General features: G+C 35.5%; 3 protein-coding genes across 6 annotated transcripts; all 3 read right to left on the reverse strand.

The window, feature by feature from the left end:
- Positions 1–400: 400 nt before the first annotated feature.
- Positions 401–4,256, reverse strand: LOC147852573 (protein disulfide-isomerase like 2-1-like). Of its 2 annotated transcripts, XM_087334203.1 has the most exons (12): positions 3,953–4,256; positions 2,788–2,872; positions 2,609–2,706; positions 2,482–2,537; positions 2,217–2,334; positions 2,103–2,130; positions 1,921–2,012; positions 1,662–1,818; positions 1,430–1,554; positions 811–910; positions 598–685; positions 401–503 (listed from the first exon to the last, which is right to left on the reverse strand). In XM_087334203.1, exons 1-11 carry the CDS (start codon positions 4,138–4,140, stop codon positions 602–604), a joined length of 1,131 nt encoding a protein of 376 aa, XP_087190329.1. In that variant the 5' UTR covers positions 4,141–4,256; the 3' UTR covers positions 401–503; positions 598–601. The 2 variants fall into 2 exon arrangements, with proteins under 2 accessions (XP_087190329.1, XP_087190328.1); XM_087334202.1 differs by having other exon boundaries at positions 401–685.
- Positions 4,257–10,549: 6,293 nt separating this feature from the next.
- Positions 10,550–16,839, reverse strand: LOC147852574 (oxidoreductase, zinc-binding dehydrogenase family protein). Of its 2 annotated transcripts, XM_087334317.1 has the most exons (11): positions 16,661–16,838; positions 16,321–16,542; positions 15,403–15,498; positions 15,207–15,289; positions 14,872–15,000; positions 14,668–14,785; positions 14,507–14,582; positions 13,256–13,365; positions 12,658–12,785; positions 11,818–11,923; positions 10,550–10,977 (listed from the first exon to the last, which is right to left on the reverse strand). In XM_087334317.1, exons 1-11 carry the CDS (start codon positions 16,739–16,741, stop codon positions 10,654–10,656), a joined length of 1,473 nt encoding a protein of 490 aa, XP_087190443.1. In that variant the 5' UTR covers positions 16,742–16,838; the 3' UTR covers positions 10,550–10,653. The 2 variants fall into 2 exon arrangements, with proteins under 2 accessions (XP_087190443.1, XP_087190444.1); XM_087334318.1 differs by lacking the exon at positions 10,550–10,977 and having other exon boundaries at positions 11,824–11,960; positions 16,661–16,839.
- A 1,222-nt stretch (positions 16,840–18,061) lies between these two features.
- DXR (1-deoxy-D-xylulose 5-phosphate reductoisomerase) lies at positions 18,062–23,299 on the reverse strand. Of its 2 annotated transcripts, none has more exons than XM_087334034.1 (13): positions 23,109–23,299; positions 22,861–22,921; positions 21,629–21,810; positions 20,882–20,968; positions 20,630–20,756; positions 20,473–20,534; positions 19,967–20,116; positions 19,770–19,837; positions 19,561–19,672; positions 19,275–19,379; positions 19,025–19,146; positions 18,473–18,619; positions 18,062–18,366 (listed from the first exon to the last, which is right to left on the reverse strand). In XM_087334034.1, the coding sequence occupies exons 1-13, from the start codon at positions 23,151–23,153 to the stop codon at positions 18,204–18,206; spliced, it is 1,431 nt and encodes a 476-aa protein (XP_087190160.1). In that variant the 5' UTR covers positions 23,154–23,299; the 3' UTR covers positions 18,062–18,203. The 2 variants fall into 2 exon arrangements, with proteins under 2 accessions (XP_087190160.1, XP_087190159.1); XM_087334033.1 differs by having other exon boundaries at positions 22,861–22,930; positions 23,109–23,298.
- Positions 23,300–27,045: the final 3,746 nt, after the last annotated feature.

Genomic DNA, 27,045 nt, shown 5'->3' on the forward strand with positions numbered 1-27,045 from the left:
AGCAACATACTGGTCTTGGCACAAAGAATTTGAATGAATTCTCCAAAATCCAAGTAACATTACTAAAGGATCGATAGAGGTATATCACACAATAATAATGTGTTCAAATCAAATTTTATTTAAAGCTCTGAGCACACACTTCAATTTCTTCCGCAAACATAGAATTAACGCCATCATAAATGAGAACTCAACCAAGTCTCTATAAGCAATGGCGGTACACAAATATACAACTCAAGAACAATTGTTAAGAAATACACATCATCACAATATATGGTAATTTAACTTACATTTCTTATTAAGAATCTAGTTTTAATCAATGAGAAAACACAGACACGCAAACAACTAAGAAAGAAATACACTTGATACTCTTATTCAAATTGTCTTCGCCCCTTTCATGTGAAGAAAACAAAACTTTAAATAATTGAAAAAAAATAGATGAAATATGCACTTCAGCGATAAAATTGCACATATCGATCCTGTTTTAACGTCACTCCATGTTGGCTCTGAAGTTACAGCACAAGACTAAATTGTTACTGTCTATCCTCTATATGATGCATAAAACTTTCCATGTATGTTTCTGTGAGAGGAAATAATTACCAAATTACAATTCCTCCCTTTTTACAATGAATAAAGAAATGACATTCCTTTTAAGGGTCAATTCATCTGCTTTTGAAGGGCTTACATGCTGTAAAGAAAAAGAAACATATTGTCCATAAGCCTAAAACATAACTACTTTTAGCTTTTGGAACATTGGAAGATACAAATGTCAAAAAGAAAAAAAAAGAAGCAGAAGGAAAGTTTTTTACTTACCCCTGAGAGAAGGCGTTCCAATCGTTCAACTTCTTTCGAGGCATACTCTTCACCTTTCTCCAAGACTTTAAGAGCAGCTTTCGTGTATAATTTTCCATAGCTGTACACAGTTTATAGCATGGTTTGAGACAAGGAACGTGCATTTCTGTTAGTCTATTATTTATACATTTTCTACACGGCCATTAAGTGATTTTGTTATATTTTTGGTAATAAAAAAAAAACCCACTTCTTGTTGGCATCTCTTGGGCAGCCTATGTTTGTTATAACTGATTTACAACGATACATTTGGAGATCTAAATGGAACCCATTTTGTTTGAGGTGCTTTTCTTCGATATTCAACAAATTATTATCCTAACACATACATGATCTTTCTAGTCTTTTTACGGGCAGTTGAATTGCCCATTTATCTGTCAGGCCCTAAATATACAGCAATACAAGTTTATCAAATGCTAGAGCAAGAGAGAAACTTTTTAATGGACATGTGATATGACACCCCCTGTCATTTAAATCTCACATTATGCTGCAATTCACATGATCAATTGCCACTGCGCACAAGTGTAAGAAGCTGATCCCCAGTAGAGCTAACATGACGAAATTTGTACAAGTTGCAAAAACAAACCTAGCTGCAGCACCCTTGAGCTTTTCAGCCTCTTCTTCCAGCTTTTGAAGAAAGTCTTTTTTAGCTTCACCAGTAGCACTCAAAAACTCTTCCACCAAGGTCGTTAAACTAGGAACCTTACCTGCCTGAAAACAAACATAAACAAATATAAATAGCCTCTTTAGAATCACTTGAAAATTTCCAAGAGATGTCAAGAGGTCCCATTATCGACTCTTGAATCGTGACACCACACCTCTTGTGTAAGTTGTCCCTTGCTATTACGATTTGTGCCCGAGCGTTTATTAATGAAGGCAATGAAATCATCGGCATCTCTACCCCCTTCATAGTTTTCTCCATCTTTGTTTTCTTTAGGAAAGAACTTCAAGGTGGGATAACCACTCACACCATACCTGACACACAATGACCAATATCATCAATGCAATGTATGCTTATAAATATGTCACAACATAGACGACACTTCAGTTTAGAGTAATATTTATTCTGGTTTTTACTTTTCACCCAGACTTTTGTGAGCATCAGCATCCACTTTAGCAATGACCACATCTTTCTCCCCCTTAAAAACTGTTGCAACTTGGTCATACACCTAGATTCATAAACAAAATTATCAGGCCTATTTCTTAAAAGCCATTATTAATCTTGCAAACAACATCTGCTAATATCAAAACAAACTCACAGGAGCAAGGCTTTTGCAGTGACCACACCTGCAAACAGATCAAACAAAACTAGTCTGAAAAAGGATAAGCAAGATATGATAAGTGGAAAATGTGTGCCCAAATTTTTAACTTACCAAGGAGCATAGAATTCAACAAGTACATCCTTGGATTGATCCAAAACAATGGTTTCAAAGTTCTCAGGTGTTAGGACTACAGTATCAGAAACTGGTGTGCTGAGTTTTACATGTGTACCTGCAAAAAGCCACAAAAGTGAGTTGCATATTAAACCCTCACATACTTGGTTAGAGTTGGTACTTTTTCATGTATTTACTCAGATATTTTGTATAACCATGAATTGCACAGCCTAAGTTAAATAGAATTCGACGAAAGTACATGTACCTGATTCTTGGTTTACAAATTCAACCAAAGATTCTACAGTACGACCTCCAGAATAACTGGTGTGTATAAGAGCAAAATCAGTTTCATCCCATATACTAAACTTATCCAACAATAAACATTTACTTACTCTTTTGGCTCCAGTGATCCTTTAGAGAACCACTTTATCGTGGGATAGCCAGAAACCCCAAACTTGGAACAAAGGCTTTTGTGGTCATCACAGTCAACCTATAAAGGCAATGAGCCATGAGAGGAATTCTTACAGGTATATCTTAAATATAAAAATACATTAATTTCTTCTTAACTAACCTTAGCTATCAACACTGACTTCGATTTCTTGAAAGAAGATGCTAACTTTTCAAATTCCGGAGCAAGCTTTTTGCAATGGCCACACCTGTACACGAAGAATAACATGGTAAATTTACCTTTTGAATTTTTCGATGAGGTTTTGTTGCTTTCGTATGAGTCTCCTACAAATAAGGGATCCTTCTTCCCGTAGTCTCCTAGACTACAAACAAGACTATCCAGTTCCCCTAAATAATATCCAGTTCCTTTAGCCATAAATTCATGCAATATAGGTCACATCTATTTATTCTACTGACTGTTCCTTGCTTTATTTACAGCCTTTAGCATGACCTATTAAGCATTATAATTGTGCCAGGTGAATATAGATTCATGTTAAGGTCAACATGATTGTTATCAGGAGAAACTGGCATATTTTCTCAGTGAAACAACACACAGATGTTTACATCAAGAAAATCCCAACAAAGCAATTGCCATCATATGAACCCAAATCTCATGAATTATAAAGGCGCAAAAGATCATGTGATTCTGAAGACCCAATGCTGTGATTTTAAATCATAAGGTTCCAAATCTGATGATTATGAAGAAGGTTTGGGCACCAAGTAAGTGGATCTACAGCCAATTCATAGACAAACAGCTTTTTTCCCTATGTTATAAAAGGCTTAACCATTTGAGCTCAATAAAGTGGGTTAAATCAAATCATTATCAACCAAAAGAAACAAGAAACTAAATGATTAAAATTTAGTGGTAACAGTTAAAAATTAGTGATGAAAATAAAAAAATATCAATAAAATCAAATGTGTGATAACAGGGAGTATATTTTAATGTTAAAAATTGCCGACAATAAAAAATATATATATGAAAAATAAGTTAGTGAGCTATTAAAGATCATTCAATTAATGGAAGTTTAAAATGCAATTAGAAATTATATGTGAGATGTCGAAATTTTGGATCGAGAGATGAGAAGTCGATTCAATTAAAGGAAATTAACACGAAAATTAAAAATTAAAAAAGAGCAATCAATATAATACTACGCAGTTAATATTGAAAATTAAAATGTGTGGTTTTACAGTTCAAATCAGAAGTTAAAGAGTTAAAGTTAAAATAAAAAAAGGAAATTCGAACAGAAACAAATGAAAAACTAAAATGTATTGGACGAAGAAGATCATACCAGGGTGCGTAAAACTCGACAAGAGCATCCTTATCTTTCCCAACTTCCTTTTCAAACGTGTCAGGGGTGAGCGCAACAACGTCCTCTGCAGCAACGATGGAAACGCATGAAGAGACCAGAAGGAGAACAAGAAGCGGAAGAAGACGAGGCGACAGCAGAATCGAGCTGACGGCCTGACAGGAATCCATGGATCTAGAAATGAGACAGAAATTAATAAATAAAGAAACAAGATTCTGCTGAGGACAGGGTAGGCAGGGCAGGGACGGGCCGATCGTCGCGATCAACAGGGGGAAGCAGGGGATGAGCACGACCTCTCTGCGCTTTGATCTAGTCTTCCTTCTTCTTCTTCTTCTTCTTCTTCTTCCTCTTCTTCATACATATTCTGTGAGGGGTACATTTGTAATTTCCTTAAACTTTATTCTGGTTCTCACATTCTAAGTGATGGCACAAACATTGCCAATGTATGTATGTACATATATATGTATGTATGTATGTATGCATGCATGCATGAATGATGTTATGTATGTGTGTATGTATGTATGCATACATGCATGATGTTATGTATGTATGCATGTACATACTTATGTATGTATGTATACATGCATGCATGCATGATGTTATGTATGTGTGTATGTATGTATGCATACATGCATGATGTTATGTATGTGTGTATTGTATGTATGTATGTATGTATGTATGACAAGCATGTATGTATGTATGTATGTATGTATGTATGTATGTATGTCAAGCATGTATGTATTGTATGTCAAGCATGTATGTATTGTATGTCAAGCATGTATTGTCACATTAAGCATGTCGTGAGGTAGCTTATGTCCAACATCATTAGTGAGCATGGGTTCTGCATCATGATTGAGAGAACAGGTCCCCTATTGCGAGTAAGCCAACACAAGTATAGTAGTAGTACAATAATCTGAGGAATATTCAACGCCCCCATACAATGTTACGGCCATGACCATATAATATCTCGTGTTAAGATTGTATCGTAGTATATATTCTATACACGTGGATAAAGTGTGAGGGTTAAACGAGAGTGTAAAGAAGGGAAAGATTGCTTTTAATCCTTGGGATTGAAACAACCCATTAAGACCGAGTGTGAACTTGCCTAAGGGCCTTATGTATGGCTAATGAAGGTAGCTAGGCCTCATATTATGTGGTCATTCATGCCCATAATCATTCCCTTCTTTACACTCTCGTTTAACCCTCACTTTATCCATGTGGATAAAATACTACGATACAATCTTACCACGGGATATTATATGGTCATGCCCGTAACATACAACCTCTTGTGTGTGGCAAGTCTCCATTAGGGACCATTCAACTTCGTTGTTTTGCTTTGCCTATTATTTTCTTCTTCTTTTCCAAAAAAGATTATTCTTCATTAGTAGAAATTCTGCATACATGACGAAATTATTAGGCTGAAAACATTACAATGGCTCTAACCATGATGACCTATAATAAAGCACAAAGAAGCAAGTGAAAGACCAAAAAGAAATATGTTGGACATCCTATATGTAATGAATGTCTAGCAAAACCCCTTTTGAGGATGATTCATCCTGACATTCTTCTGTTGAACAATCAACACATACTATTGCATTCGAATTAGCTGAAAATTTCTCTTCATTGTGGAAGGAGTGGATATCTCGAGAATGTTCTTTAATTTTACTTTAAAAAGGAAGAGCTTGACTTAAATTCTCCACACAAGAATCCATGCTAAAAATATTTTCAGCCACAACATTAGGCTCAAATTGTCTATCATTTGAGTCAGTGAATGAATCATACACATTGACCTGTCACCTACAACATGCTTGGCAAATTTCTGTACTTCTACACCTGCTTCAGTTGCTACATTCATAGACACCAAACTTTCCATGATGCACATGCAATTGTTTTCTTCAACATGTGTGTACAACAAGCTATTATTTTGGTGAAGAGAGAAAGTATAATCTTGGACTGCATTTTGAAACAGGTTCACAGACATGCTTCACACTCTTCTATAGATTCCTTACTCACATCAGACATCACAACCGAGTATGCATGCTCACCAAAAGGCTTTATATCATCATTGAGATCTACATCAAAAAGAGTCTCATCCGAATGTTTAAACTCTTTCATACATTCCATTTCAGTAGAGACATTCTCAAAAGACTAAGTTTCATCGAATGTTTCGGTGGTTTTCATGATTCCCTCATCCTCAATTCTTGAACAATGTTTCGAAGAATCCATATTATCATTATATTCTATGAAAGAATGTGTAGCATCTACATCATGTTGCTACACTTCTTGACATCAAACGTTCCTTGATGCACATGCAACTGTTTTCTTCACCCTGTGTGTACTGCAAGCTATTATTTTGTCGAAGAGAGAAAGTATAATCTTGGACTGCATTTTGAAACAAGCTCATAGATTCAAATTCTATGTCTTCACTATCTTCTACATTGATATATATTTTGAAACAAGCTCACAGATTCAGATTCCATGTCTTCGCTACCTTCTACCTTCTATTTTTTTCTTTTTTCACAATGTAGGTTGGACATATTTGTATATCTATGTGCAATATTAGAGTTGAGGGTTTCATCCCTCCTACGATAGAGCAAATGGAGATGTGGAAGTGTCACACATAGATGGCTCTAGCTCTTTACATATGTATACTAAACCCCTAGGTTTTGTTTGTACCATACTTTACAATATCTACAACGTAGATGGTCAAAGGTTGCCCATTTACTAATTGGGCTTATCTCAAGTATTCCTCGTTTTTTTATAGATGTTTTACCTCTAACAAAGGTTTCCCACTCTAGTATATGTATTTATTTATTTATTCATTTTTCCAAAAAAGAATATACTCCATTAGTTAAATAGGTCCTTTTATACACAACTTTAGTCCCCTTATTGGGTAGTCCTTGCCTAAAATTATCCTATCATTCTCAGCTACTATATATCCTGTGTTGGTTGTACAAAAGCTTGCCACTAGACTTCTACTTACATCTGGGCGACATTTCATATTTATCTTACACTTTCGCATATGTCTCTAACTGATCTATACTTGGTTTTATCTACATATTTACTAGTTATCCACGCACTTTCCACACACACCATCTGCATTCAATAGCCCAAATGTCAGTTATCTAGGTATCTCATTGCATTCATGCGTCTCTTTCAACTATGGGAGTGGGAAACAACCATCTAGGTACCACGTACTACCATTGTATATCCATTCCATTTTCTACAACCATTAGTGTAGTACACCAATGTTTTCTAAAATTCAGCCTCATTAGTTCTGAAGCATCATCAATTCCATCAATCCGCTCATATTGCACCCTCAATGTTGTTATCAATGTGTGCCATATTAGCTTAATAGATTCAGCAGGAGGCCGCTTTTTTAATGAAAATACCCTAGTACATTTTGTCGTCCATATGCTCCATACGACAATGGGTGCAAGCAACATCCATAGATCTCCAATTTTCTTCTTTTGGGCAATAACTATAGGAACCGTGTTATCAGTGATCAGTCAAATAGTTCCATTCTCCCCTCCATACATTACTTCACATGTGATATCATATTTCTCCATGTCATCATCAAGACAGTTCCAGCAAGCATGTCGCCATTTGAGGGTAAATGAGCTAGAGGCATGACATCACAATCATAATGCCCTTCCCCATATAGTCGTTGCCTCACGAGTCGCGACATTCCCAAAGACAATGGGGAATGCTTTTTGTCCACATGCACTACATCTTGGGTCTACATTGGGGCCTTTGCTCCATGTCATTATCTTGTGATCACCACTGCCATGCCATATGTATCATTTTCTAGAATTTATCTAATTGCCTTTTGCTAATGTCCTCCTATATCCAATATTTTTGTGTTGCAATCTCTTTGTGTTCTTGTTCTAGAATAATTTGCCTCTTGATTTTCGTGTTGTAGCTAAAAAACTGAACCAACTTTGCACCCCTAGTTTATCCCTAAGTTCTCCAGAAATACATCGTTGGGTCCCATTATAGCGGATTCGAATGCCCTTCTATCAACCAACACACTATCGTCGGTGTGATCTCACTCGGTTTGGGGTCAATCATCGTATCCTTTCCATTTTTTGCAATTAGCATGATCAGCCTTTTACTTTGATAGGCTGGTTGCTCGTATATTGCCATTCCAAGTTCTATTTTGTAGCAACATGCCTCATTAGATCCTACTTTCATTCCCTTAATTCCACTTATATAGTTTCCAACATCTATAAGTCATGTCCATTCAATTTCAGGGGTAATTATATCTTCATCTTCCAAGGCTTGCTTGTTGCGTGCAATGGCGTCTGTAATTCTCTTGAGCATGCTTTTACCCCTACTTATCCTCCATATCCTAGCCTTTTGAGTGCCCACGTCATTAGATAGAAATCTCTTCGAGTCCTCTAACACATTACCTTGGGCACTGATTAAGTTGGCGCATTTGAAGCATGTTTTTTGTCTTATCATCAACCCATCCACATCTCTGATAAATGGGTTCTACACAATTGGCATATGCATCATTTCTCCACATGCGTGTGATCCCCTTTCTGATTCCCTACCACGCCTTCATAATTCCAACAACACATATACTTTGCATACATCACCATCATTTGGGTCGCATTTCTGGCACATATCCCCCAAAAGTGTTGCTTGGCCAACTTCCACCTTGTCTTGCCAACCACATCTTCCATTTGTGTCTCCATAGAATTTTCCAATGTGCCTCAGGTAGTTGCAAGCTCCTATCCACTAATTTGCCCAACAAAGCCTTCGTTTGCACCCGGGGATCTATCAATCCCACCTCGCCTTCACTTTTGCCTTTTACAAGTGTGGTCCAAGCAACCTTTGCACAAGCATGTTTTTCCTTAGTGTCCCCCCATAGGAAATTTTTGATAAGCCTTTTTATCAATTACATCAACTTGGGTGCAATTATTCAACATGCAACAATATGCCATATAGTGGCCATTAGAATTTGATTTGCAATCACAATCTTGCTTGCAAAGGATAGTTTTCTTGCATTCCACCATATTCGCTTGGCTTTTATTTTTTCCACTAGTAGATTGTAGTGTTCTGGTCGATCAATGCCCATACCGATTTTGAAACCCAGCACTCTAGTATATGTATTTGCAAGAAGAAAAAAACACAAAAACGTAATAATTTGATTCCTAACTCATAATTAAACTAATGCATATGCTCATAACACCAATTAGTGCTTGAGAACAAACCCATAGCCCCCGACTTTCGCATTCACAACTTCAATGAATAACTTTTGACCTAATTCTATAGTACCGCTATTCTAGATCTTCAAGGCTAGTTAATGATCCTATTGTTATGTATCGTACACAGAAACTTTACACATTTATACAAATTGTTGGGGAAATAAATGCATTTAATGGGAAACGTGTGAGAATTTTCATTAGACATGTGAGGAATATTATTAGAAAAAGGTAGTGCTTTTTAAATAGTTCAAATAAGAGGGTTAATGTAACGTAAAAATCTTGAATTCTTCACTCAAGGTCATATTTTTGCAAACTTGAAGGCACATTTATAATTCTCTTAGCAAATATTTGTAGAGCAAGAGTGCATGCACCGTAACTGATGAAATCAACCTCATTATACTCATGTTTGTGTGTCTTGCAATTTATTTGCAATAAAGGTGTTGGTAGTCTAAAATTCACATTCACATCTTCATGAACATCCTTGCTTGGGTTGCTTTTCATCATTAAGATGTTGTTGGGCTTGTAGACAATTGAACATGTTGCAAAAAGATAATGAGTTCATTTTTAGATAACCTTCCTTGAGGTCTAGGACTTTCTCTTTCGGACCAAGAGTTTGAAACGAAAATTCTAATTGCAATTATGTCTCTCCATATTAGCCAATCCATCAGCCATTTGTGTGCATTAACCAATTTTAACAATAGAATTTCGTATGTTGAGTGAACTGGATTCATGTTAGAATTAGGACCAATCCCAAACTTCAAAGGAGAAAGCATTACTTGGAGCTATACATTACTACGATCAAACATCACAGTATGACCATTCATTTCAAAGATCTTGATGAAAACATCATAGAAGAGATGATTGGCACTGTAATCACCAAAAGCATTCTTCATGAAATGCTATATTAGATCATAATGGCACTATCTTCTTTCAAAACAGCCATAAACATTGGTGAAGATTAAGTTAAAACTCCAAAAATGATTACATCATAGAAGAGATGATTGGCACTGTAATCACCAAAAGCATTCTTCATGAAATGCTATATTAGATCATAATGGCACTAACTTCTTTCAAAACAGCCATAACCATTGGTGAAGATTAAGTTAAAACTCCAAAAATTTCTTTGATTTATTTGCTTTTGGGTTTATGGCTGTGCCATTAAAATGTTTGTTTCTAGGAAAACCAAAGAAAATGATGCAAACAAATGGAAAGAAGCAATTTGTTTATAAGTAGGAAGTCTTTTATATAAAGTGGACAAATGTTTTCCCGTTTACCAAGCATGGATCATTAACCAACAAAAGTTAGGTTCCCTTGGCCTTGCTCAGACTAATGCATTTACAAGAGTTGTTAGTAAGTGCTTTAGTCATGAAAGAATTAGCTTTTTATTTGAAACATTTCATTCCAAAACTTATGGACATAGAGTACACCCATCGAGATAGTCAAGATGACGAGGGAGAAATCAACCCTGGTTTATCGCATAGGTGTATTTGTATGTCTGGAAGCTATTTTTAGAACATAGGCAATGAAACAAGCCACAAAGATTATTACAATCGCAGACAAAATGATGGGCTTGTTGAATACACTGGTAGAAGTTGGATCAAGAACCCGCTCATTGGACACAACTTTACTTGATTCAACACTTGTTTCGACCTTGAGCTTTAACATATTTCGATTTGAGATCTCCCAAAATGAGATCTCTCTCAAAACAGCACTAGCATGTTCACGGTCCACAATCTTGGACTCATCTAAAGGTTTGTCTATTCCAAAGAGTTCCTCACATCGACCATTTGTATCCTGTACAAATAAATCATATGAATAAATAAGGGAAAAACAACGGCCTAATATTTTTGTCAAGAGCTGGATTTCGAGTTTTCCAGAAAATATTTGCTATTTCTTACAATTGAAACATTAAAAAATGTTCATAATTTACAAGTAATGGTTGACAACAATAAGTTACGAACATTATGGAGAGTTGAAAGATTAGCCTGATATTTCTACAACTCAAAAGTTTGAAAACATACTACGCTTTGATGTTCCTTAGTTTTTAGCCTACAAATCATGACAAAGGTGTGTGTAATGCCCATCTTTGAACCTCTTTGGCCCAAGGGGAATCAACCAAGCTCTTCCATTATTCATTCACTCGAGTATATGCCATTCCATCACCATATAATGACAAACCTTATGACAATAGTTGAAAAATGTGTTTTCCATGTTTAGAATACTCTGAAATATTCCACACATATTCTATGTTTTAGAACTGCCATAATATAATATTCACGTTTTCTATGTATTCTATATATTTAACAAGTATTTAACGTTTCCAAAAAGCTAAATAAAATTAATATTTTTATTTTTATTTTTTAAACATAATCTACGTATTTAAACATATTCTATGTATTTAACATAGTTTATCTATAGAATACATTTAAGTATTTAAGAAAAATGGGTGAAGACTTTTAAAATACTTAGCATACATATTCTACGTGTGGTGTATGCTAAGTATTCTACAATAATGCTTCTGACATTTGAATTTTTTATCGACATAAATGTATGATATCTCTCCATTGAAAGCATTGAAAGCTCACATGATCCCAATTCGAGAATTGAAACCATTTATGTGAATGAATAACTAACCTGGATGGTTTCATGTTCTTGCATGTAATCAGAGAGAAGAACCCCCTCAAGCCATGGAATGAAAACACGACATGGAAGCTTGCATCGATATTCTGCGGTATCCTCACTGCCAATCAAGATAGAAAATGCCCACATCATGCAAACTGAAAAGGAACGGGGGAATGCTTTTTCAACAAAGACTTAATAGAAATTTTTAATAAAGCCAGAAACAACCATACCCAAATAAACATAACCAAAGAATTAGTTTAAACAGCACTGCATTTTCAATTAATAAAAAAACAAAGCTAAATTAACTCTCAAGAGAAAAGGCAAGAGATTGTTATGATAGTAAGGACAGTGTGCCATTGATCACGCCCGGGTTTGAATATCAGGTGTACTTGCATGTTTGCCAAACAATAGACCAACAAGATAAGATGGTATACCAATTAGGTTTTCAATGCTTAAGCTAGGTTCAGACTTAGAGTGAACAGAGGTTCTTCAGTCTCTCCATGTTGTAATTATTAATAAACCGAAACAATGGTCAAAATTTGAAACTTTCAGTTATCTTTCTGACTCTGCCATGCTTCCCAGCTAATTTCCGCTTTGGCTACCAGAAAAGTAGATGCTGATCCATCAGTCAACCACCGAGCTTTAAAATATGTGCTTTTGAGAAATAGAGTTACATATTAGCTATATATCATATTGTTCACACAACATAAGTCACGCTAGACCCTAGGTAAACCCATCATCCTAGTCTCAACCGTAAATAGGGAGTTCATAACAACATCACTGATATGCATCCCATGTCATGGCTGCTCATGACATTTATTTAGATTTACGAGCTACAGGAAAGAGCCTTACATTCTTTGAAGAGGATGTGAAGTTTCTGCATCTGTAGACGTGGTCGTATTCCCATTATTCTTGGAGGAAAAATGAACTTCGTCATAGACAATCTCCATCCTACTTCTCAAGCTATTTATTATGTCAGCCTGTAAAATGAAACAGAACAATGTGCCCTCATTCAAAAAACTGCCAGTTGCAATTTTTTACCTCTGGCTTTATAAATATTTATAAAGAGAACACAATCTGACTGAAATATATAAAAATGGGAAAAACTCCAAAATAGACCAGAATTTTCTACATTTTCTTTATTTCCCCAAATACCCTTGGTCAACCCCATCTCAAGTGATTATATATGCTATTTTAAGTAATATGAAGGTTAGCTCATCCACATTTTCTCAATTATATGAACAAACCATCCCCGATTTGGGGATTGACTACGAGCATTGGGGGAAGTAACAAAAACTAGGGGCATTCAGGACAATAAACAAAAACTCGGTAATATTTCAAAGTTTCTCCTGATAAAAGTTTATGCTATATTCCTAGAAATTTGTGATGTTTTCTCACAATTCCTATTATTCATACATGAAAACGAATGTTTGATAATTGGTATGCTTGCCTTTAAATCTGTGACAGCACGGGCCAGTGGATCTCTGGCAAAAGCATATGCATGAGCTCGAACCGAGCCACTCAAGATGACGAGGCCGGTTACTTCCCCATTCTTAGCATCTTCATTAAGATCAAAATTTATCATTCAGCTCACACTAGCCAAGAGCCATATCCCACTGCATTTTTTGTGGCTTTATCTTAAAATAAAATATTTTGAAAATCTCTCTAACACCTGTTTCCAAATCAAATTTGGCCAGATTATTCTGCATAACGCTACTAAATTTCTAATTAATTAAATAAATTTGTACTGGTATTCTGCTCTTTTTTAGGTAAAAATTGAGAATATCTATTTTTAATCCATTTTTCTCTTTTATATCCCCGCTTTATGACATGTATGACTAGAATTTCAAAATTTTCGCAATTTCCTTTAATAATATTACTAAATCATAGCAGGATGTAGTTCAAATAGCTTACTACGACAAGATTCATGATTTGTTACCATCCAAATCATTTTATTCACATGATAGCAGTGATGAAAAAGGGTGTTTCATTCTATTACTTGCAAGAGTGTCAAAAGGAAAAAAAATCAATCCATTTTTCTCTTTTATATCCCCGCTTTATGACATGTACGACTAGAATTTCAAAATTTTCGCAATTTCCTTTAATAATATTACTAAATCATAGCGGGATGTAGTTCAAATAGCTTATTACGACAAGATTCATGATTTGTTACCATCCAAATCATTTTATTCACATGATAGCAGTGATGAAAAAGGGTGTTTCATTCTCTTACTTGCAAGAGTGTCAAAAGGAAAAAAAATCAATCCATTTTTCTCTTTTATATCCCCGCTTTATGACATGTACGACTAGAATTTCAAAATTTTCGCAATTTCCTTTAATAATATTACTAAATCATAGCGGGATGTAGTTCAAATAGCTTATTACGACAAGATTCATGATTTGTTACCATCCAAATCATTTTATTCACATGATAGCAGTGATGAAAAAGGGTGTTTCATTCTCTTACTTGCAAGAGTGTCAAAAGGAAAAAAAATCAATCCATTTTTCTCTTTTATATCCCCGCTTTATGACATGTACGACTAGAATTTCAAAATTTTCGCAATTTCCTTTAATAATATTACTAAATCATAGCGGGATGTAGTTCAAATAGCTTATTACGACAAGATTCATGATTTGTTACCATCCAAATCATTTTATTCACATGATAGCAGTGATGAAAAAGGGTGTTTCATTCTCTTACTTGCAAGAGTGTCAAAAGGAAAAAAAATCTCCATCTTATGATTTGTCTCACCAACTAGAGCCTTGTCATCATTAACCTGTTTTTATCATCAATACATACCATCCATGATTTTAGCCAATTCAAACATGTCATACCTAATTAACAATGTGCAGAATCAATACCACTGTTCCATTTGTTGACATTATTGCAGATTCCAAATGTGTTGCCTCAAGGGATATCGCAGACAAGAGATTTTCATATAGCCGTTTTCTTGAAGATTTATTCACATATAGTGGCACCCTTGTCATCAGAAAGACACCACCAGTTTATCATTTCTGGCATGAATAAAACCCAAAGCAAATCCTCTATTCTAGTATTTCCCTCACCTACTCTCGAAATTATATGTGCAACTAAGACCATATAGACCCAAGAGGGTCTTTCCCAATTTCCAATCACATGGATGAAAGGATGTAGAGCTAAAACCAGACCCGAAACTGCAGCTTCGGCAAGAATCTCTACAATAAATGGCAAGAAACAATGTTAAAGAATGACTTTTACTGATATGCTGTTGAATTTGCATAATCATCCACATAAAAAAATATATATACATATAGCAACAATTTTGTAATACTCTTTGACAAGGCCAAAATTTTCTAATTAGATTGAATTTCGTTTACTTGGTTTCATCCTAAATTAGGCACGTAACTCATATAGCCATTACCTTCTTGGACTATAAGAAAAGTGCAACAGCAAAAAATCTTCAAGTGGATTAGTACTCAATGTTGCTACAATCACCTTTGACACCTGCCAATGAAGTAGATTGACATGATAAAATAAACATTACGTGACTGCTAAAGTGATTATACAAGTCCATGTACTATATATAGAGCTACGTATTCATACATTAAAGACCTGACCTGCCATAATAATGCTGTCGAAATTTTGAAGGTACTCTCACTTGCAAGGATATAGAAGCCCACCACCTTCATTCCACCAACGAGCATTTTCGAGACCTGGATCATAGATAAATTACAGTCTACACATTTGGAAATCCCATTTAGAAAGCCTAAAATATCACGTCATGTCTGAATCAATTCACCATGCATGTCCTTTGATAATATAATGCATACATGGATATGGATGCATTTCAGATGTACAAACATGTTTTACACATTTAATGCATTATGTAAGCATGGATATGTGTGTGTGTGTGTGTGTACATCACAGTTCACTTTCTAGCATGATGAAAATGTTGTCATGAGGAAAAAGTTGCATTCATTATGAATATGTGATCATGACAATCATGCTACACAAATGATGAATATGTATTCACAGATGAATTTTACCAGAGAGAATAATACACACATAATACAATGTGGGCAATGGGCATGATGAATGTTACCAATGGAATGCAAATGTGCAGGCTTGGATGCATGTTACACATATAATGTATATTACGTGGCTGTGTGGACATGTATGGACTTTACCTAAATAGATCACGGTTTTTCAAAAATAATACATGTACGGACATATATGGAATTCACCTATATAGAACGTGTTTTTTTACATATATAATGTATATGTGGGTATGTATGGATCCTCACCTATAGAGCGCAATGTTCCATACAAGATCATCCATATGTGAGAATGTATGGATTTTCACCAACAGTCCATGTTTATTTACATATAATGTATATACACATTCATGGAAGTTTTTTCACCTACATATAGTCACATGAGATATTTCTACAAATATATACTGCATGCAGGCATGTATGGATATTCACCAATTAGACAATCCATAATTTCGTTATGCACAGATATAGTTTCAAAACCTGTCGAGCATGTTCGACGACCCAATCAACATCGATTTGCAGAGTTTGTGGCACAGATCTCCCTTTGCTTACTTTCTTCTTTTCACTATCTCTGGAAGAGATCTTAGGTTCCCCTTCCAAGAAGACCACGTCTTGACCTTCATTACTCCGAGGGCTAGGAATGAGGGCAAACACACAATCTCTGCTTGAACCACCACCTAATCTACCAATAGATAGACCAATCTATCCAAGAAGGAGAAAACAAAAAAAATGGTCTATACTCTCAACATTTTTAACTTATCAAAGAGTGTCTGAGGATGAAGATTTCATGGTATACATATATAAATAGATAGATACACACCTGCAGAGTAATTCCAGACTGCAATTGACGATCTATAAAAGCTCCAACGTGGGTCTCATCGCCGATCACAGCTCTCACCATTCCTTTCTTTTCTTCTTGTTTCTATCTTCCGTCTTCTGCCTACTGTCTTCTTCTTCTTCTTCTTCTTCTGTGTTCTTCTGTGTTCTTCATGGCATTATTAATGCCTCAATTAAAGGACCTATTGTCATAAGGTCTACCTTCATGAGTTAATTATCTTTGATTAGGAGCTAATGATGGTTAGTTAATTAAAAATTTTGGTGGGCAAATTTACCTTATTCTTCATGGATTACTTTACTTAAAGTGGTCCGCGATTATCATTTGTCAAAGTTACTAAGATGTTGCTTCACTCATCCTTTTCCGATTATGTGCTACTCTACTCGTCCATGTTGAGTTAGATCATTTCACTCATCCTTTCCCAATCATGTGATGCTTCACTCGTCCTATGTAGGGTTAGGTCGCGTCACTCCTAACAAGGTAAGTTACTTCACTCATCCTATTCTGGCTATTCTCCTTTACTAATCTCGTGTTGGGTTAAGTTACTTCACTCATCTTCTCATGTTAGTAGTGTACAGATATTACTAACGCATTCCCTCCTTGGTTCACGCTAACTACACAATTGGATGGATAATTATATGTGATGATATGGCACAAGTTTGTTGTTGATGTATCTCGATTATTTTGTGTTGGGGAATTCTCCTTAATTACTTGAAACTTCTATGTTTGGTAATGTTTCTTAATTTATTAGTGTTGGGTAATTTTCCGTAGTTACTTACATGTTGGGATTACGTTCCGTATTTACGTTTTATTGGGTTCAACTTATCAAAGAACATCTTATTCTTTGATAATTATTTGGCAAAGATACTTGATGCATTACCTCACGCAATCACATGCCTTGTTATACTTTTCAATTAGGTTAACTATCAATCTAGTTGAAGCAATGAGCATATCAGCCTCCTTTCATTATGATATGAGTCTCATCGCAGATCATCATTCATTTGGAGCCACTAAAACATGAGTGACAGCTGTAAACATACAATTGGCAAGGTTTATGAAATCTCCAAGAAAGCAACCGATGTTAAGAGAAAAGGTTCTATTGCATAAAATGAATGAGGTGTTGTTGGAACTTCTGATTTATCATTCTTCTAGAGTTTGTGCCACCTTGCAATTTGCCAATTACTCGATTTGTTCTTAATACAACACACTAATGGTAAAAAACATGTATGTTATCTCATTTCTTTTAGTAATGGCACCCATGTTCCCTTGCATGGTATCAAAGCTTTGATTACAGAGAATCATTTTCATTGTTCTTTTATTAAGTTAATGTTTAAAGAAATCTACATGCAATTAGAGCAACTATAGAGATAGTGAAGGCCAATGGGGTAAACGAAAATATCATTGTTATTCCTATGCTCCTTCGCACACATTTATCTCATTCATGTTCCAAAATCCTTCGCATTACTCAATGTTACAAAATCATATAAAAAATGATGAGATATAGAAGAATGGTTCCAATATAGCACTCTTAGATGGGCACTGGAGTCGTTCTAGTGAGGCATTGACCAGCGAATTCTCGGGCCCATAAATCATAGTGAATGATCTCCTCCAAAGTTGGCGAAACTACAAGCTCTTGTTGATGCTTGTTGCATGTCTCCTCAACAACTTTGAATATATCCAGATAACCAATTCTAGAGAGTATGAACAAAGGGGCATGTAAGCAGAAGTTAGACCTAATGTAAATAATATTTATAGCAGAGACTTGATAAGCACAACAAAGGAAAGTATAATGCTTACTTTTCATCAAGAAAGAGCTCAACTGCCTTCTCATTAGCAGCACTTAGTACTCCAGTCATTGTACCTCCAGCTCTGCCAGCTGCATAAGCAAGGTCCATTGAGGGATACTTTGCATTGTCGGGTGTTCGGAACGTTAGAGATCCCATCCTGACAAACCAAAACCCCACCATGAACCCCAAACAATTATGAGGGAATATTCGAAAAGAAAACTTGCAGATGTTGTTCAGCGTTTAAGGTTTCCACTTTACAATACATGTAGCGCTATGTAAAATTGAAACCAAATGAAAACATTCGAAAGAAACCTACATATATTGAGGGTTTAGTCTTAGGTTTAGGGTTTAGAGTTTGCTTAGGGTTTAGGGTTTGATTAGGGGTTTGGGGTATACATAGGTTTATGTGAAACTGAAAGCAATTTGAGGAAAATAAGGATGGCTATAAGTTTATTAAGAATTTACTTGACAAATAAATTATCTGTTGATCTGTTAAATAACGATAAAGTGCACTCCATATTTCTCATTACAAAGTTTACGAGAATTCTAAGGAATTACTTACTTGACAAAGTCAAGACGTGGCCATGTAATTTCGGAACATGCAATTCTCTCTGGCCATGAGAGTGTGTAGAGAATGGGCAATCTCATATCAGGCCATCCTAGTTGCGCTAGAACTGATGAATCCTGCACATTATGATCAAAGCTCCCTTTATTTTAGCATTGCCTATCTGGTCTACCATTATTTTCAATCGTAAGCTATTGAAGGTGGCACAATCCTAAGAAAGGCCCATATATCATCATTCTATTTTTACCTGTGTCTCAATCATTGAGTGAATAATTGACTGCGGATGAACCACTATCTCGATGTTGTCATAGTCTACTCCATATAGATAGTGTGCCTCTATCACTTCCAGACCCTTCCACAGTTCAAACAAATCAAGTAAAAGTTCAATGACAACCATTGTCTAAGGGGTTCTAACAATAAAAGAAAATAAAGTTGATTACCAATTATGATAGTGAACTGTTCGAAAAATCGGTAACCAATGCATTATTCTAATTTGGATGACTGATTGAGTCTCAAACTGTACACACACAAACCTTGTTCATTAGCGTGGCTGAATCGACAGTTATTTTTCTACCCATGCTCCAATTTGGATGCTTAAGAGCATCGGCAACTTTGACATCCTTTAATTTCTCAACTGGCCAATCCCTATGTCCAGAAAGCAAGTCCTTATTGGGTCTGTCTACTGAATCAAATGGCATTTGCCAGAGAGATTTGGACAAAAAATATTCGGCTGAAAACTAACCTGAATGCACCACCTGAAGCTGTCAGAATAATTCTTCGTAAACCACCTTCCGGCAAGCCTTGTATACACTGAAGAAATTTAATCGATCAATAGGACACAATACAACAATAGTATTTAGAAACAGAGTTAGATGTTTCTTTCTCAATATCATTGCATATGAGACTCTTCTATATTGATTGAGAAAGTTTTAGGGTCACCTGAAATATTGCCGAATGCTCCGAATCCGCCGGCAAAATCTTGATGTTGTGTTTCTTGGCTAATGGAAGGACATATGGACCACCAGCTATCAATGTCTCTTTATTTGCTAATGCTATGTCTTTGCCATCTTCAATAGCAGCAACCGTTGGCTACAATTATATTTTATCACACCAATGGTGAGCCAAGGGCAACAGCAAAAACTGACCACATGACAAAGAAAAGAAGTAGCATGAATTTAACCAGAAAAATAGATGAGATTCACCACCTGCCGTAGATATTTCTATCATAGACCTATAGAAACACAGTAAACCTAGCTTTTCTACACCCAGTGACCACAAACCCATCCTGGTCACCACCCATAAATATTGGTATTGAACATCTTACAATGTTCATTATTATAGGGAAACATGAGGAAAAGTGGGCTCCTTCCCACATGTGCAAATGAACCTAATATCTTCTTGTGAAATTAAGATGCAAGGGAAAAAAACAGTAGGCAGAAACTTACTCTAAGGCCAGCACAACCTACAATTCCGGTCACAACTGTAACTGCTTCGGGATGACGTGCTACCTGTTTCACAAAAAACTTTACATAAGAACAAGTATAGAAAATAACATGAAGAAACAATTGACAACAACTGAATCAGCAGAGAAGAAAAATAGTTCCTGTATCGTTCCTTCGTCTCCAACAACAATCTCAGGCTTGACATCAACGTCGGCTATAGCATCTTTCAGCTCGGAGACAAGGGCACCATTCCTAATGGCCACCAGACTAGGCTTAAATCTTCTAATCTATATTAGCATTGGAATCCATAGTTAAAAGGAGAAATAAATGTGTTTATTATATATTTGTCAAAGGATGGTAGCAATAAGTACAGAATTCAGGTTTTGAATTAGGTTGAAGAAAGAAGTTTCACCTGCTCTGCAAGCAATGTTACATTGGAACCTGCTGCAAGTGCAACTACACGGAATTTGTCTGGATGTTCAGCCACAATGTCGAGAGTCTGGAATCAGAAAAAGAAGTTAAGGTGAGTTACTTCAACCTGAATATTTTAATTATTATTTTTTTAAATGCTTATAGAGCGTGAAAACCATTTTCAGCTCATGAAGAGTTTTATTTTCTTCAAAGTACTCTCAAAACAATAGGACACAATATGGACATCATAGTTTGTCAGGGCAAAACTAAAATCCAAGATTTCATTTGTTAACTTTACATAAAGAAAAAAGAATAGGACACATTCAAAACCAAGATCTACTATCAGACATAAAATCTTGTAGATAACATCATGAATATGAGAGCTAAAAAGAAATAAAATAGCTGAATAAGTACCTATCATCATTAATATGAGTTCTACAAAAAATCATAAGCCAATTATCGGACGCACATGCCAAAACAAGATTTCATGAATCACAACATTCAAGAATGCTTCTCATTCTCAACCCCATCCTCCAAAGGGAATTTCTCGGAGGTCCTAGGCTCAGGAATGATTCTATGTAAGTTATGTATCTTCAATGACAAAAAAATTCAGGGGCTCAAATATTCCAGCAAATATTCTCTTTATTCATCAATAAAAAACTGCATTTAAAAGTATTCCTATTCCATGAGTTTGTGGTGATTTATACGTCCTAGAATAAATGCATGCAGTGGAAAAGAAATCATGTACCTGGGTCCCAATGGATCCTGTCGAACCGATCAAGGAAATGGGCTTAGGTCCATCCCAAGACTTCCTACCTTCCTCAACAGTAGCTCTCCCAGGCCAAGCTGGTGGTGGCCCTCCCGCACTGCACTTGATGCTATGTGCTAGAGGACTTACAAACTTACCACTGTTGGACACTTGTACTCCCACTGTTAAAAAAACAAAAAAAGGGATACCATAAATATCTGTTATGAGATCTGGATACTTGGCATGATTATTCATACAGAGCTTACAATGTCTAATCCCAGATAGTGTATGTTTCTCTTTCAATTCGTGTACGTTGAGGCATATCACATAGATACCATATATGTAACATAGATGTCATGGACTCTGAGGCTCAATTAAACATACAATACTTGAGGAAACGCAGAATTCAGGTCAAATAAATAGACATGTCTATACTACTATATATGAGACCCTGTTTGTCCAGATTTTTAAACAAAAAAAAGACAAAAGATAAATAAATAAATAAAATAGAAAAGTAATGAAAAACGAGACATCTGTCTATCAGGATTACTAGATAAAGAAGAAATAGATAGAAAAACAAAAAAAATGCAATATCAATAAGAAAAAATAAACAAAATAGAAAAACAATGGAAAAAAGAAATTTAAAACTAAAATGGCACTACAGAGGATCAGTGTACTGCAGAGAGAGCTCAAAAACAGGAAGAATTGTGTATCCCCCATAAGCTTGATGCCACTTCACAAAAGCAAGAGGATCAATGGCAACATCAGGATGCCCTTCAGCCATCAGCTCGCCTACCATGCTGCTCAGTTCCTAAAACTAAATAAAGATAGAGAAGAGAGCGATGAGGGCACAAGGATGCCCGCAGTCATCGTCTTTCCTAACATGCTGCTCAGCCCCTACTTACTAAATAAAGACTGATGCACACACATAGACCATGGCCATAACTTGTGTTTCAGTGCGTATAATCACACATAAAATGGAAAGCAGGATCTTTACCATGTAGATAATGGGTTCTTGGAATCATTTATAATACATATAATACTTGAGAATACACAGATCCCAGTTCTGTCTAATATCAAACAATGTCTGTTGTTCTTTCAACTCTCAGATACATGCATGCGTATTATATATACACACATGCTCTTTCAATCCTTGCAATATATACATACATGTATATAACATCTGTGTATGTTTGATGGCAGGTTTAGAATATTCATAACTGAGTGAGTACCTTTAAGCTGTTTTGACATGTTTCTGAAAAGTGTGCTTTCAGAAGAACCCAATTGAGTCAGCTGATCATACTGATCAAGTAAGAAACAAAAACATAAAATTAAAGATCCAAAATTTGCAAACAAAAGTATTATCTCTTGTAAATCCATATTAACAAGACTAAATAAAATAGAAGACCCAAATTTTTGTACACACGAGAATTGTCTTAACTTATATAAAAATCGACATTAAGGGTAAACAAGATCTTACTGTCGTATTCAAATTCAGATGTGAAGACAAGGACGCCATAGTCATTTCTAATAAACCCTAAATCTTTCTGTCTCTATGTATGTACAATGTAAAATTAGCTCACAATCCGTTTTTCTGGGAGAGGGAGAGGGAGATTAGAGCCCACGAATATATCTGTCTATGTCTGTATCTGTTGTCTATCTCTGCCTCTGTCCCTGTCTCTGTTACTGAAAACAGAGTCTCAGAGAGAGAGAGAAAGAGAATACTCCTATTATCCTATTATCCATTCAAATGGGTTTTTAATGAGTTTTTCAACCATAAATATATTTATCTAACTATTTTTCATTTGCATTTATATTTATATAGTTTATTTTTCAATGGTTTTATTTATTTATTTATAATAATTACTAGGGAAAATCTATTTACCAAAAAAAAGCAAAAATGCACCCCCCCCCCCCCCCCTTTTACATTATTTTTTCGTAGAAATCCTCGGACTATTCGTCGAGAGATGCCGAGAATGAGACTCTCAATTATGCGTTCGTTGGTCATAGAAACATAATTATAACTTATTATACCGGGTTGCGAAGAGTCTGGGATTGTCTTAGGAGCTTGTAGTGACTCCGCAAAGCAAATATCCGAAATCATGGCATGGGAGTAGGGGTTGCAACCCATCTTTTATGAGTTCCTGGAAAATGTGGCACGTTCCTGCACCGACTCATGAGCAACATCTTGGGATTCCAGCAATCTGTCGAACATCTATGAAAATCATCCATTGGCATCGAAAATTCAGTTGCTAGCTAGCCAGATCAGCATTTCTACAAACCAAAGTCATCCATGTGAATCGTGAAGCCACCATTTTGAAAGAGTTGTTAAGATTGCATGTGTTAGGTGTTTTCTTCTCTTCAATATTTGGCCAGCCACCTTATTTCGTTTTCTTTGTGTGCATGTGAGGGCATGTACAACACAATACCACGATGGTACCCAAGTTTTATTCTGGATCTAGGCCTAGCCTTTCCATTACTTGCAATGCGTTCGAATTTCACGATTAAATATGCGATGCCAATCATCTTCTACATATCATGGTTATCCACTTAGTGCATAAGATATCTAGTGTGGTTGAGTAAATTTAAATTTTGTTCACGTTGGTCTTGTCTTCTCAGCGTCCTCTTTTTAGGGAGTCTTCCACACTCCATTATGCATACCATTTTTTAATGTCAAGACCAATTTGGTCACATATCCTTCAATATATGGGAGACGACATGAGTTGTTGAGACCATTATTTGCTCGAGGAAATATTGGTAAGTCTTGTGTGTAACATGCATCGTGTTGGTTCTAAGCATCATATTTTTTTGGGTGGTATTTTCTTGTCTTCCTCGCTTTACAAGAGTGGCTTTATCTTTAGGACAAAATAGATAGCAACAAGGGGTAGTGATGGTTTTTTCCTACAATGATGCCTCTTTATAGTCATCCATCCACATGTACACTATTGCCTAATCAAATTTTGGCTTTTCCTCACTAACCTTATAAGTTCCACTTACCTATATCTATCTATCTATGTGTGTGTGTGTGTGTGTGTGTGTGTGTGTGTGTGTGTGTGTGTGTGTACTTTATACTTCTTTCCCAAGAACTTTGAGATGTAATTATGCAATATCACATATGTCCCTATTTCTTCTTCAGCCAATCCACATGTTGAGTTTTGATAGCTTTTCTAAGACATTATTAAGTTTTAATAATACAATTTCTCATTTTGAACAATATTATTAAGAGGACTCTCAATGTAGAAAAATATCATTGTACCTAAGGTACGCAGTGACATTGGTATGACTCTAATTTTGGTTTACAAATCATGGTATCTAATACGCTCTTGGAACATATGATCAAAGAGAAAGTAACAAACTAACTTTAGTTCGGAAGGTTAAACAACGAGGTTGGTTTATTCAACATTTTTATCATACATAACTAGAGATGCATGAGCCTATATAATACATGTTAGTTAGTATAACTCCTAGTCATGTATTAATGCCACAAAAACGTATAACAAAAGCTTTTGTCAAAAGTATTCACCCATATTCAAGTTGCTTCTTTAATGCTAACATGTGTCAATCCTAATCCTATAACTTTCTCCATCATCGCTTCGACAACGATCATGATTCGTATTGAAACCACACTTTAGAATTTCCTAAAAGAATTTTCCACACCTGAAAACTAGTTTTCTTGCACATTTTGATTCAATGTCTCTTTCACACACTATCTCATCGCTTCTACAACGATCATGATTCATATTGAAACCACACTCTAGTATTTCCTAAAAGAATTTTCCACACCCGAAAACTAGTTTTCTTGCACATTTTGATTCAATGTCTCTTTCACACACTGTCACAAAATATTTCTTGGTGTTGTCCTCTATGTTGATATGGTTGTACAAGTGTTTTCACTTGCTTAATGATGTTGACTTATATATTGGTATGCAAGTATAAATCCATGGCTATGGTTAATAGAATATCAACATGCCCGAGTATTCAAGAATTTTGAAGTTCAAAATCATAGGAAAGAAGCAAAATTTCTTGAATTATGAATAATTGAATATTTGCATTTTCCTAATTTTGGAACTTGATAGGATGTTCTCTAATCATTGTTTATTACAAATGGATCTCCTCGTCAAAAGCCCATAGATAATAGATCTTGCATCTATATACTCTTTGGGGGAGGTTCCTATAGCTAAGGAACACAACAATAGAGTCTAATATACATTGCAAGTTAGATGCTTGTTTATGATCAAATGTTTCTATGGAAGAGAAATTCACAAGGAATTTTGGAGGAATCTAAGCATGTACATGTTAATTGGACACCTATCTATATTTTGCCAAATATCTATATGGTAAACAATGCTAAGAAAATAGGCAACATCAAACATAAATTGAAGCTCCATGTTCACTACACAAATCATGTGGTCAATTTCTTTATTTTAATGGGAAATGCTTTAATATGTCCATAAAGGAGGGCTTATTGGTTTTAGGTAATGAATCTAGACCATTAGACTAGCCAAATGCACAAGGAATGTTGGAAACACTTTGCCTTCTCACTCCATCAACTTTACAAATGCCTTTCTACACAATCTAAGACTTTGGAACCTATAGATTGCCTTGTAGCCTGTAGGAAGAGATGCAATATGAGGATATTAATCCGAGAAACAATATGGCAATGCAATGAATCCTAGCAAGGAGTTTACTAGCACCATGTTTCCAAACATTAGCAACATAGCTCAAGCATCAAACATGCAAAACCATTCGTATAACTAGTGACGATGAGTACAATATGATCATGTCAATGCCAACTATCTCGAAAGGTAACCAGAATATAAAGTATTAAATTTGGAACGTTACAAACGATGCCATGCATCATATGCAAAAAAGTTACAAATATATGATCTTCAACAGATATTGACTTATTGTACAATAAATAATTCTCTTGATATTGATATCATCAATTTAGCATCCTTCTCCATCATAAAACATTTCACAATGATAGACCAAATCTTTTGTAGCCTTACTTCATTGCCTTAAAAGTGTCATTGAGCCTCATCAAGCTTATCTTCATATATTTGCACATGGATTCCACATTTTCAAACATATTCAACTTGCAATCAAAGCACATTGAGAAAAGAGGGACTGCTGCATGAGAAAAAATATGAATATGAAAAGGAGTGTCATATGTATGTACTATACGAAATACATTAACCATTGAGTCTCACTGAATAACCTCATTGTAAATCCTCGAATGTTCTCTTCCACACAATATGACTTAACTAGCTAGTGCACAAAATGTCCTTCGATAATATATTTTGAAACGCTCATTAGATCAACATGATGCAATCATATGAAGAAATTTGACAAATGTGCGAGATTGGAGTCCCATAGGGATGCTAAGCTTGAATCTAAAACTCTGTGTGCACTCCATG

The sequence above is a fragment of the Azolla caroliniana genome, unplaced genomic scaffold (assembly GCF_043228905.1).
Source record: "Azolla caroliniana isolate FFs.n. ecotype wild unplaced genomic scaffold, voAzoCaro1.0.p SCAF_18, whole genome shotgun sequence".
Taxonomy (NCBI): domain Eukaryota; kingdom Viridiplantae; phylum Streptophyta; class Polypodiopsida; order Salviniales; family Salviniaceae; genus Azolla; species Azolla caroliniana.

Coding starts and splice junctions, on each gene's coding strand:
- LOC147852573 (XM_087334203.1), bottom strand. CDS start 4,140: ATGGATTCCTGTCAGGCCGTCAGCTCGATTCTGCTGTCGCCTCGTCTT. Junction 2,538..2,608: donor GGATCACTGGAGCCAAAAGA/GTAAGTAAATGT, acceptor TATACACACCAG/TTATTCTGGAGGTCGTACTG. Junction 1,555..1,661: donor AGGGACAACTTACACAAGAG/GTGTGGTGTCAC, acceptor GTTTGTTTTCAG/GCAGGTAAGGTTCCTAGTTT.
- LOC147852574 (XM_087334317.1), bottom strand. CDS start 16,741: ATGGTGAGAGCTGTGATCGGCGATGAGACCCACGTTGGAGCTTTTATA. Junction 15,290..15,402: donor CGACAGCATTATTATGGCAG/GTCAGGTCTTTA, acceptor CTTCATTGGCAG/GTGTCAAAGGTGATTGTAGC. Junction 12,786..13,255: donor GTGCTGTCACAGATTTAAAG/GCAAGCATACCA, acceptor TTCATTTTACAG/GCTGACATAATAAATAGCTT.
- DXR (XM_087334033.1), bottom strand. CDS start 23,153: ATGACTATGGCGTCCTTGTCTTCACATCTGAATTTGAATACGACA. Junction 20,757..20,881: donor TAACATTGCTTGCAGAGCAG/GTGAAACTTCTT, acceptor ATGCTAATATAG/ATTAGAAGATTTAAGCCTAG. Junction 20,117..20,472: donor TAGGTTGTGCTGGCCTTAGA/GTAAGTTTCTGC, acceptor ATATAATTGTAG/CCAACGGTTGCTGCTATTGA.